The sequence below is a fragment of the Bison bison genome, unplaced genomic scaffold (assembly GCF_000754665.1).
Source record: "Bison bison bison isolate TAMUID 2011002044 unplaced genomic scaffold, Bison_UMD1.0 scf7180017864484, whole genome shotgun sequence".
Lineage (NCBI taxonomy): Eukaryota > Metazoa > Chordata > Mammalia > Artiodactyla > Bovidae > Bison > Bison bison.
The window spans coordinates 2184350-2196902 of NW_011495044.1; the positions used below are offsets into that span (position 1 = coordinate 2184350).

At 44.4% G+C, this 12553-nt stretch overlaps 1 protein-coding gene and 1 pseudogene across 1 annotated transcript in view; both read right to left on the reverse strand.

Annotated features, from left to right (window-relative positions):
• Positions 1-12553, reverse strand: part of CCDC30 (coiled-coil domain containing 30) — a 146391-nt gene that overhangs the window by 5998 nt on the left and 127840 nt on the right. Inside the window, 3 exon segments of the mRNA XM_010862665.1 lie at positions 1086-1200; positions 2424-2560; positions 7017-7158. Of these exon segments, the coding sequence (XP_010860967.1) occupies positions 1086-1200; positions 2424-2560; positions 7017-7158 (394 nt within the window).
• On the reverse strand, positions 10080-12547 carry LOC105004895 (annotated as a pseudogene).

The window sequence follows — 12553 nt, forward strand, 5'->3', positions numbered from 1 at the left end:
CCATCTTTGCATGAAATGTCCCCTTGGAATCTCTAATTTTCTTGAAGAGATCTCTAGTCTTTCCCATTCTGTTGTTTTCCTCTATTTCTTTGCATTGATCGCTGAGGAAGGCTTTCTTATGTCTCCTTGCTATTCTTTGGAACTCTGCATTCAGATGCTTATATCTTTCCTTTTCTCCTTTGCTTTTCGCTTCTCTTCTTTTGACAGCTATTTGTAAGGCCTCCCCAGACAGCCATTTTGCTTTTTTGCATTTCTTTTCCATGGGGATGGTCTTGATTCCTGTCTCCTGTACAGTGTCACGAACCTCATTCCATAGTTCATCAGGCACTCTATCAGATCTAGGCCCTTAAATCTATTTTTCACTTCCACTGTATAATCATAAGGGAAGAAAGGCCTACCAGATGATATAAGCCAGGGAAGAAAGCAAGCAGGCTCCATCCTGGATTCAGAATACAGCTCTGCTTACTGAAGTCCCTCTGGCTGACTCACTCAGCAGCCAGACCCTGGATCTCATCTGAATGTAGACCATTTGCTGCATCTCACTGGACTTGGCTACTTGCCTGCCAGGACTTTTGTAACATAATTGCATTTCTCTGACTAAGATGTTCTCCTTAGACTTGACTCCTTGCCAGACCAGACTAGGTTCACTTTACCTTTCTGAGCCTCAGATGGGCTCATCTCTCAAAATGGGATAGAATAATACAAGGCAAACAGGGTAGCTGAGAAGGAGGCATCTGTGTGAGGACATTTAACATACTTTAATTCTCAAATATCTATGGAGCACAATGTTATGAGATGTAACCCTTGTCCTCCAGGATGTCACTGCTGAGATGACAGAGTGAAAAGGTGATGACAGTGCAGTGTGTTAAGGAAGAAGCTGGGAGGCACACACAAAGTGTTTGGGGATCACATCGGAGGAGCCTGTCGAACAAAACCTGACCCAACGAAGAGCAAGTTGGCCAAAAGCTGTCTCAGGGTCTGCTCCCCGGTGCAGCCAGTGAACCTCTGCCATAGTCCACCAAGGCCAATTTCAGACTGCAGCTTCATGCAGAAGGTGAAGGGAAGAGAGAAGACAGCAGCCTTACCTCCCGTCTGTGCATCTGGATGCTCTTTATGATATGCTCTAGGAAATAAACCTCCTGTGTGAGCCGGAGACTGTTTTTCTGTAGCTGCTTATTTTCTTCATCCAGGAAAAGTACTCTAAGAATGGCACAGATCAGAAGTGTAACTTAACATTTCTGGATCACCCTAAAAACTCTCTTCCACTTCCCACTAGCTCTGGGTCTTCGACCACTGCCAGATTTTATAACCAACTTTGCCAGAATAATTCCCACCATATTCCAAAACCAAGTGAAAATGAGTAAGCTTCTGGCTTATACACAGTCATTAAATAGAGAATAGAGACACACTCTATGCAAGAATACGAAAGGCACAGTTCCAGCCCTTGAGAAACCTAAGAAATGATGTGATCCCATTTAGGGGTGGGACTCTGCATGCCTCCTAACGTTGTAGCCACACGGCCTGCATCTGGTTCTGATCTCAGTCACCCCACGTTTTTGTTTCAGTAGTAGTAGTAGAAGTAAAAACAATAGTAGCAGCAGTATTAGTAGCAGCAGCAGCCATTTTACCAAGTGCTTACATGGATGTAGGCACCGCGAACCATCTATACAGCACCTGCATGCTAAGGCGCTTCAGTCATGTGCAACTCTTTGCAATCCTATGGACCATAGCCCTCCAGGCTTCTCTGTCCATGGGACTCTCCAGACAAGAATACTGGAGTGGGTTGTTATGCCCTGCTCCAGGGGATCTTCCCAACCCAGGGATCGAACCAGCATCTCTTATATCTCCTGCATTGGCAGGTAAGTTCTTTACCACTAGTGCCAACTGGGAAGCCCATCTACACAGTAAACACTTAAAACTTTTCATGTATTAGTTCCTTTAATCCTCACAATGAGCCCATGACCATGAAATAGATCCTGTTATGAAGCCTATTTTGCAGGTAAGGAAACTGAGGCTCAGAATGGGGAAAGTAACTTATGTAAAAAGATAAAACCAGAAAGTCATAGAGCTGAGATGCCAGCCTTATTCTCTCTCAGTCTACCTTGATCCCATAGATGCCAAAACATAAACATGAGTGTCAACACACATACAACGGGATGGACCAGCATGAACACAGCTGGGTCCTTGGGAGGCAGTCCTGCCATGAAAGAGCCTATCTGAATGCCCAGCTCACCTTCTCCATGATACTTTTCTCTTTAATTTCAAAACTTCTGCCACTTGTATGAACTGCTAAAAAATAGCCGAATGGCAGAGAAACAGTTATGGGACAAGTCTGCAAACTCAAAGGACCACTACTTCACCTCCTTTGTGAAGGAGAAATATCCTCTTTGTGGAGCTCACAGGCCACTGGGGCAGGGACCTACCTGTTTTGGACAGAAAATAGTCTCCATTTGTTGCTGTCAATCAATAAGTCTTGTTCTGTGACCTTCTCCAGAAGTTTCCTTTTTTCTAGGAGCAGGATATCATTTTGGGTGGTGATCTGGTCCTGGAATGCCTTCTCCTAGGGATAATAAGTCCTCATAATTACCCCAGCAGGAGAAAGAATTACACATTTAAGAGCATCAGCCTGTGTCTAAACTCAACAGCAAATTATCTTGCAAACATCTTTTTCTCCTGTCTTCTTAGTCTGTCTTTACCTGTTTGCTGACATTGTCAGTTAGATCATTCTATTTATCTTGGTTATTTTATGCTACATATTTGTTTTGACATTTATTCATTCTTTTGGGTTAATATTTTTTAATGTCTGAACACTCAACTTCCATTAAGGTCCCAATGCTCTCATCTGTATTCTAATTCTATAGGTATCAAGTCACTAACAAATACAACAAAATTCTCTGAAGCTCCTATTGAGAAAGATTTCCATATAACACATTTCCATCTGCTTTGTAGTTACAGTCTTTTTAAGGTGAAGGAAGATGGGAATCTAGCCACCTCACTTGAAAACCAGCGTCAGGGTTTCAGTTGCTTGGCGTGTCAGCCAGGTATTGCAAGTACTCTTGCAGTGATGATGCTGAAATGATTTCTAGCTTGACATGTTTCGTTTTTTACCAGCATCTTCCCTGAAAGCAATAGCCAGTGAAGTTATAGCTAAAACAGTACAGGATTACATTTTGTGAAAAAACACTAACATCCTTACATTGAGTCAGCAGTTATTAGTAAATGTCACAGTTGGTGAGGAGTTCAGAAGCTCCCAAGTGTAGAACTGCTTTTCTCCCTTCACCAAGGACCTGTTAGTGGTAATAGGTGAGTTCCTTCTCCTATTTGTGTTTGTTCCCACCTTCCTTCGTGGGATGAGCATGAATGGGAGTGGGAGGAGAGTAAGGACCTCTGGCAGATGAAGCACATTGTTAGGAGGGGAAAATTTCTTTCTTTTAATAAGGTACTATTAATAATATAGATCATTCAGAAAAGACTGTCCACATATGTGGTATCTAAAAAAACTCAAACAACAGCAAAAAACCAGACTCATAGATACAGAGAACAGATTGGATTGTTGGCTGCCAGAAGTGAAGTCCATGGGGTGGCAAAGGTCTGACATGAGTGAGCAACTGAACAACAAGAGACGGAGAGGGGTGGGCAAAATGCGTGAAGGTAGTCAAAGGTATAAACTTCCAGTTACTAATAAGTTATAAGGATGTAATGTACAGCGTGTGACTATAGCTAGTAATACTGTATTGCATATGACAAAGTTGCTAAGACAGGAGATCTTAAAAGTTCTCATCACAAGAAAAAACATTTGTAACTATGGGTGGTGATGGCTGTTAATTAGACTTATTTTGATGGGCATATATACAAATATTGAATCATTGTGTTGTATAACTAAATAATGTAATAATGCTGTAAACATAATATAATATTATGTCAATTATAATTCAGAATAGAAGGGAAGGAAGAGAGAGAGAGGAAAGAAAGGAGGGAGGGAAGAAGGAAGGCTGTCCATCTGTTAGTCTATTATTAAGGAATTGTAAGGAAGGAGATTACAGAATGTTCTGAAGCTCTTCCATATTTTAAAGTCCTTCATCCAGGACCCTTCCGTGTCTAACAACAGTCTCACCTGTCACTATTTAAATACATTTATGGTAAGGATTCGGAGAAGGCAATGGTACTCCACTCCAGTACTCTTGCCTGGAAAATCCCATGGACGGAGGAGCCTGGTGGGCTGCAGTCCATGGGGTTGCACAGAGTCGGACATGACTGAAGTGACTTAGCAGCAGCAGCAGCATGGTAAGGATTGAGAGTAGAAGCACCCACCCGACAAATAATAACCTCTGCAGTTATAACTGGATTAGAAAGGAAATTGAGTGGGACTGGCTACTGACACCCTGTCCATCGGAAATACTGTATTTTTTGGAATCAGGACACCTGCTGTAATAATAGGATAAAATATTTGTGGAAACCTGGTTTGGGTGGTCACACAGTCAGAGCTCTCAACTGGCTCACTGAATAAGAGAAGGCTGAAGGAATGAAGCACCCCCCCCCCCGCCCCGCTCCCGCCCCGCAAGTGGCATTATTTTCTGGAGATTTTGTGCTTAGAAAGTGAGTCCAGGATTTGTAGCTTGGGGCTCTGGTTCACAGGCCCTAAAATAAATAAAGTCAAGAGCTCTAGGTTTGTACCTCTGTGGTACATCTACTGATTAACATGCTTCTAAGAGATTTTATCATACCTCAGTCAGTAAAGAATCTGCCTGTGATGCAGGAGTCCGGGGTTTGATTCCTGGGCCGGGAAGATCCCCTGGAGAAGGGAATGGCAACCCACTCCAGTATTCTTTCCTGGAAAAAATTCCATGGACAGAGGGCTGATGGGCTATAGTCCATGGGGTCACAAAAGTTGGACCTGACTTAGCGACTAAGCCACCACCACCAAGAGATTTTACACTGAGAAGAAAGTAACATCTATGAAGATTTGTATGTGCCAGGAGGTCCCACTTTAGGCACTTTGTATTTTAATCCTCACAGAAGCCTTTTGAGGTAGGGATTCACATTTTCATAAGAAAATGATGCAAAGGGCCTAGGGGAAGGGCACAGAACTATTAAGTAGCAGGGCCAGCCTTTGCATCCAAGCCTGTCCAAGGCCAACCCCAACCACTATTTCCTCGCCTCTGGTTACTTGCAGCCTCCAGTAAATTTCATGGAGACCTGTGACTCTTTGGGTAGATGTTCTGGTCCTCCAGGGCTGCTGTAACAGATTACCACAAACTGGGCAGCTTAAAACAACAGGAATTTGTTGTTTTAATTCCTACAAGTCTAAAATCAAGTTGTTGACCGGGTTAGTTCTGGGGGCACTGAGGGAAGAGTCTGTCCCATGTCTCCCTCCTCACTGATGAATGCTACCAGTCCTTGGGGCTCCTTGGTTTGTGGCTTCATTGCTCCAATCTGTGCCTCATCATCACATGGCCTTTCTCCCCTGTGTGTGTCTTTTCCTCTTCATACAATGATACTAGTTGTATTGGATTTGGGGTTCATGCTAATCTAGTATGACCTCATCTTGACTATGTATACCTGCAAACTTCCAAATTAGGTCACATTCTTGGGTTCCGGGTGGCCATGAATTTGGGGGGTATACTCTTCAACACAGTACAGTCAGGAAACACGCCTGCTGAAAGCAGGAGGCTAGTTTTGCCATGTAAGCTTGGAAGTGGAAGGCAGGCACCACCAGGAAGAATGGGTAGTGCAGAATAGGCTGGTGGTATTTCCAGTGGGCCCGTGAATAAGAGCTGCTACTTTCTTCTGTTATACTTTCTGCATTGCCTTCCTAACCTGGATCTGAGTCTTCAAAAGTTTGGTGAGTTAGTGCCAAAATAGGAGGGTACTGCAAAATCTAACTTGTTTTCCATTCTCAAGTAACAGGAGGATTAAAAAAAAATTAAAAACACAACATTGGTGACCCATCTCTTATAATCCTCACATGTTTTATTGCAGTCATCGAGGGATTCTTCTTGTGGAGTCCTATAATAGGCCATGAATGACTGAATTTACATCAATTGTTTTGGTATCCTTGGCACATAGTGGTGATATGATAAAAATTTGGTGGGTGTAGAAAGGAGTAATTTAGGACTGAGGACAATGTTTTCAAAATTCTGAAATGGGTTGGGGATCTCTAGAAGGGAAACATTTCTGGCCAAATCAGTTGCTCTCCCTTTTGAATTGATGTAGTTTATTGCTCTCAAGGCCATTCTGCATTGGGTCCCGTTCATCCATTCCATTTACTTTCTGCCAACACCAAAAAGTCACAGGGGCGACAAGACAAAGAAACCAGAGAGATTTAGAAAGCAGCCTGAAGGTGCTACTAAGATAGAAGAATAGGGGTCACCTGTTTTCATCGCCATTTAAAATGGACAGAAATGTTGAGCCAAAATGAGGGCTGCATAAAGCAGGAATGAGTTGTGGAGGCTGGTTTGGAAGTCTCAGCTAAAGGGTGATTAACACATACACTACCATATTTAAAACAGATAGCCAGTGGGAATTTGCTGGATGATGCAGGGAACTCAAACCAGTGCTCTGTGACAACCTAGAGGGGTGGGATCAAGTGCGAGGTGGGAGGAGGTTCAAGAGGGAGGGAGCATATATATATATATACACCTGTGACTGATTCACGTTGATATATAGCAGAAACCAACACAATATTGTAAAAGCAATTATCCTCCCATTAAAAATAAATTAAAATTTTTAATTATATATATATATATATAAAGAAAAGGCACTTTCATTTGAAGGCAAGATGCTAGCCCTAAGCAGCAGTGCAGAGTATTTTCAGTGCCCAGTTTGACCTAGCATCACTATGAGTCTTACATACTTTTGGGCAGGGCTTAAACAATTACTCAAACTGAAAAAGGGTGCAAAGAAAAGAAATGGAAACCTGGGCTATGAAGAAGCCACAAACACATTAACAATCAAGTGGGCTTCCTCCAGATGCCCAACACCAGCAGGACCAGTGAGTGCTCCACCTTCCCCCTCACCTTTTCTATTTGCTGCCGCAGGGCTCCAACTTCATTTTCAAGTTGTTTGATTTTCTCATCTCGGAGTTGTACTTCATCAACTAAACGATCCTTGATTATGTGCAGCTTGACTTTGTAGTACTGATGTTTCTGATTATAGTTTCTACAAAAGGAAATTTAAGTACAGGTGCACCTGAACACAGTGAAAACTTACTTTGCCTCCTCGATTAGCACCTTTCTTGGGGTTCCTCTTCTGGCTTTGTCAGGGTGGGTCCAGAGATGAAGACTCGTCCTGCCTCACATCCATAGGACTTCTCACCCAAGTGGAGGAAATGGACCAAGTAGAACCTCCCCCATGACACCAGATTCAGTCACCCCCAACACAGGTAACTCCTTGACTTCTGATCCCCGACATCTAAAAATTTTGAATCCTACTCTACCGAGCTAGTCATTACTTTAAAATTTTCTGGTTCTGGGCTATACCCTTGAGCAGTGATAGAACCCACTCTGTCTTGTCGATTTTCCAGGTAACTGGGTTTCTCTTGTCTTGAGTTTAGACTTCTAAATGCTAATTCTACCTAGATCTCTGCTCAAGACTTTTATTCTGATTCTGACATAAATTTAACTTACCACCAATAAATACATAAAAAGATGTTCAACATTATTAGTATAAAGAAAATGCAAATAAAAATAATGAGATACCTCTTCACACAGGAGAATGGCTAAAATAAAAAATAAAAGGTAATGAAGTTCTGGCAGGACTTCCCTGGTGGTCCAGTGGCTAAGACTCTGCTATGTAGGGGCTCCAGGTTGGGTCCCTGGTCAGGGAACTAGATCCCACATACTACAGCTAAGAGTTTGCATACTGCAACAAAGCTCAAAGATCCCACATGATGCAACCAAGACCTGGTACAGCCAAATAAATAAATACATACATATATTTTTGAAAGTACTGGCAAGGATGTGGAGAAATTGGAATACTCATCTACTGCTGGTTGGACTGTCAAATGGAAAAAGTCTAGCAGTTTCTCAAATGGTTAAACATAGAGAATCACATGACCTAGCAATTCCATTCCTAGGTATATACCTAAGAGAAATGAAAACGTACACCCACACAAAAACTTGTACATGAATGTTCATGGTAGCGCTATTCGTAACAGTCAAAAGGTGAAAACAACCTAAATTTCCATTAACTGATGAATAAATAAACACAATATGGAGTATCTGTATAATGGAACATTATATAGCTATAAAAAGAAATGAAGTACAAATACATGCTACCACATGAATGAACTTTGAAGGCACTATGCTAGGTGAATGAAGCCAGTCACAAAGGACCACATATTATACAATTCCATTCATATGAAATGTCCAGAAGTGACAAACATAGAGTGAAAGAAAGTACATTAGTGGTTGCCTGGGGCTGGGAGTAAGGAGGGAAACCAGGAATGGAGGGTATACCTAAAGGATTTCTTTAGGTAATTAAATGTTCTAAAATTGATTGCAGTGATGGATTACAAAAGCCTCTGAATTGTACACTTTCAATGAGTGAATTGTACAATATGTGAATTACATCTTAATAACCTATTATAAGGGCTTCCCTGGTGGCTCAGATGGTAAAAAAAAAAAAATCTGCTTGCAATGTTGGAGACCCAGGTTCGATCCCTGGGTTGGGAAGATCCCCTGGAGAAGGGAATGGCTACCCACTCCATTATTCTTGCTTGGGGAATTCCATGGACAGAGGAGCCTGGCGGGCTACAGTCCATGGGATTGCAAAGAGTCAGATACAACTGAGCGACTAACACTTTTTTTTAGAATTAGGAGCTGGATGGCAGGGGAAGAGCAAAGGAGACTTATTTAGATGGTAATTTAGTCTAGTGACTCCAAGAGAGTCTTCTGCTCTGGTTAAGTTAGGAAATGGCAACCCACTCCAGTGTTCTTGCCTGGAGAATCCCAGGGACAGGGGAGCCTGGTGGGCTGCCATCTATGGGGTCGCACAGAGTCGGACACAACTGAAGCGACTTAGCAGTAGCAGCAGCAAGTGTGTTTTGCAAGATCTTCCATTTTCCAAAATAGTGCCCCTCTCTCCCTAACTGTTGATTGTAAATAAAAGAATCATTTTGCATATTTTTCCCTTAGAAGATTAATCCAGCTGTTGGCCAGATACCAAGCAGAGAAGTTTGCATTCCTGGAGGTCAGAGACATGCACACTGGCTCTTGTCACCAGCTTGTCAGTTTAGGTGGCAGTGACTGACTGTGGGGATGGTCCCCAGTACACCTTCTCCTTCTATCATTATAGACCCCCTGGTTTTAGCTTGGCACTTGGTTGCTCAAACATGAGCTACAAGAAAAAGTAGTTTTTTTTGTAGTTAGATGAGGCAGCTAGATGAGGCCATGTGAGTAAGTTCCAGCCAGTAGCTAGAGTGGAAGTAATGCGCCTTAAAGGAAAACAGAATGCCCTTGCTTTCCCTTCTTTCTCCCTTCTTGTTGGATAAAATGTGAATATAATAATGAACTGCCTTGGACTATGAGGATAAGTGCTAAAGATGCTGGAGCGACAAGAAAGGAGTTTAGACTTTGGAAACATTGAGCTCCCTGTACTTTTAGGTAAGAGAGAAACCCCTCCGTTTCTAAAGACATTCTTATTCAATGTCTCTGCTACAGCAACTCAATAGAGTTACTCTAGATACTGAGGTTTATAAAACTGCTTTAGGCTTGTTCAGTTCTGTGGCCCTTGTAGCACCTACTATATAAAAGGAAGTGTATATTCTTGTGGATTGACTCAGGTTCTTCATAGGAAGATATTTTCATCTCACAAATATTCTCATTTTCCCTTATTCTGGGACGAGTTTGTCAAAAGCTATCACTGGGTTTCAGCATACCCTAGTCCATAGCTTCAGAGGTTTAAACACTAATGGTACACCTGTTGGTCTCTGAGTTTCCCAGCTGTTCACAGTTCCTCTGATGTTTTGACATCATTTGAAATGCAACATGGATTTCTAGAATTTCTTTCACACATTCTGCCGTGGGCTATTAAAACTCACATCTGCAGCTTCCATGCCAGACAGCTGCTTGTCTCTCTTATTCTGCCATTTGGACTGTTAAAAATTTTATTTTATTTTATTTTTTGGGGGAAACTAAACACATTTTAATAGAAAACAAAATACAAAATAACTCTTTTCAGAAAACAGAAATATTTAATCCTTTTCCCACAAATTAGAAGTCGCTTCATCCTCAGAGCATAGTTTTCAATGCGTGTGTTCGTACTTAAGATGTGTTTCATAGACTGTTCTTTAAACTGCTATTGCAAAGCAGGTGGGAGGGATGATCTCAGGAGGAAAAGATGCTGGAAAAGCCACACCTCGGAATCATTTGGAAATTCAACATTTTTTAATTTTCTTTTGACTTTTCACTTCTAATTACTTTCATTTCTTTACCACAATCTGTTCTTTCGGGGGAGAGAATTGTTAACAGAAGTGCAGCCACAAAAAGAATCTTTCTTTCCCACCCTTGCTGCAAAAGCCCAAGACTTTCTCAGTCAAATCTGCCCACCCACTTCTAGAAACATGTCAGCTGGAGTGATCCAACTGTCACCTAGGAATTTTCCCTTTCTCCCAATACAAGTTCCCAATACAAGTGCGACCAAGTTCTCTGAATTCCCTGAACCTCAAAATTCCAAGTATCACAGCCAGTGCCAGGAGTAAAACCGTCTGGAGCCCTTGGCATGCCCCAGTCTGTCATATCAAAGATCCAAATCAATGTTCCTGATTTTCTTGTGGGATTCCAGTCACCAGCAGGAGGTTGCAGGCCATGAACTGCACGCTCAGCACTTTGCTTATCTGGCTGGTATAGACGCCCAGGAGCTCGCTAGATGAGCCGTCGGCGGGTGTGCTACAGTGTGCGCTTCTGATGTCCCAGACACGCACAGAGTTGTCCATGGACGCTGACGCGATCAGGCTGCTGTCTGAGCTGAAGGTGAGGCTGGTGATGCTGTCCGTGTGGCCCCGCAGCTCTTTGTAGAGGGTCCCAGATGCCAAGTCCCATAGCTTCAGCCGCTGGTCCTCGCCTGCTGATGCCAGGTACTTACTGTTGGGGGAAAAAGCCAGGGAGAGCACAGGGCCGCGGTGGCCCGTGAAGAGCCTCACTGAGTTCCCCTGCTGAGTGCTCCACAGCCGCACCGTCTTGTCGGTTGAGCCCGTGGCTAAGTAGTTTGAATTGGGGTGGAACTTGACGCAGTCCACGTCTGCCAGGTGCCCGGCAAAGATTTGCAGTGGGTACGTCCGATCAAATGACCACAGCCGGGCTGTGCGGTCGTGCGACCCGCTGGCGAAGTACAGGCTGTGCGGGCTGATGTCCAGGTCCCACACGGGGTAGGCGTGGCCCTGGTACAGCCCGGTGTTGGTGAAGCTGCCCAGGTCCCAGTACCTGATGGACATGTCTTCAGAGCAGGAGAGCAGCCCCGAGCTGTCCGCGAGGAACCTGGTGCTGTACACTGGCCCACAGTGTCCCCGCAGGACCTTCATCTCTGTGCCTGCGTTGTCATCCTCGTCATCCTCCTCCTCTAGGAAATCACAAGCCAAGTGGATGCGGGACACATCTACTTGATGGGGTTTGGACTTTAACTTCTCGGAACACAGACTCCACAGTTTTATATAGGAGTTGTCAAAGCCTGCTGCGAGCAGCTTGCTGTTCGGGGAGACCTCTGCAGTGTTCAGCAGCTGCTCCGTGTTGTAGAAGGCGTAGAAGTAGATGGTGGTGAGGGAGGGGGGACCGTCCTTGACACGCTTGATGCTCTTCTGCAGGAGCTCCAGGGCGGCCTTATTCTGCAGGATGGGCGCTGGCATGTCGGTGGGCTCCAGGCCGCTGCCCTTGCCGCGGGAGAAGCCACCACTGGCGTAGAGCTGGTAGTCCATCCTCTTGGCGGGCTGCACGTCCAGATGGATGTGCCAGGCGAGGATCCTGCACAGCGCGGTGTTGTTGTCACTCTGGAGGTAGCGGAGAAGGTAGTTGTAGCTGTCTTCCTGCAGACGAACCACGTATTTGTTGTCCAGGAAGGCTCGCAGCCGGAAGTTAGACAGGATGTCCTGGACGATCTGAGTGGTCTAGAGCTGCTCCATAACATCCTTCCGGCTGGCGTTCTGCAGAAACATTCCATGGAAGTGGCTGTAAAAGCTTTCCGCTGTGCTCTTCGGACTGTTCTGGATCAGGGTGAGATGGAGGTAGACAAAGAGAGGGTAGAGGAGAGGCATCACTTCATGGCTGTGCTGGGAGTCAGAATCGGTGAGAAAATTCCACAGCCGTCCGAACTGTACTTCATATTGTTGGGGCTCTGCCTGGCAAGGGGCTGCGGACACTATGTTGGCACAACCAGATTCTGATTGGACTGTGAGGCTGGCAGCCATCTCCTCAGTGCTCTGCGACAGCCGCAGGCCTTGCTTCAGCGGGCCGTCCGCATCCCCGTTCTGCCGGCGTTTGAGGTAGCAGGACACGGCCATCTGATCTGCTCCGTGCGGACCCGTTTCATGACTGAACATCCCAGGCGGCTCCCGCTTCCCCCG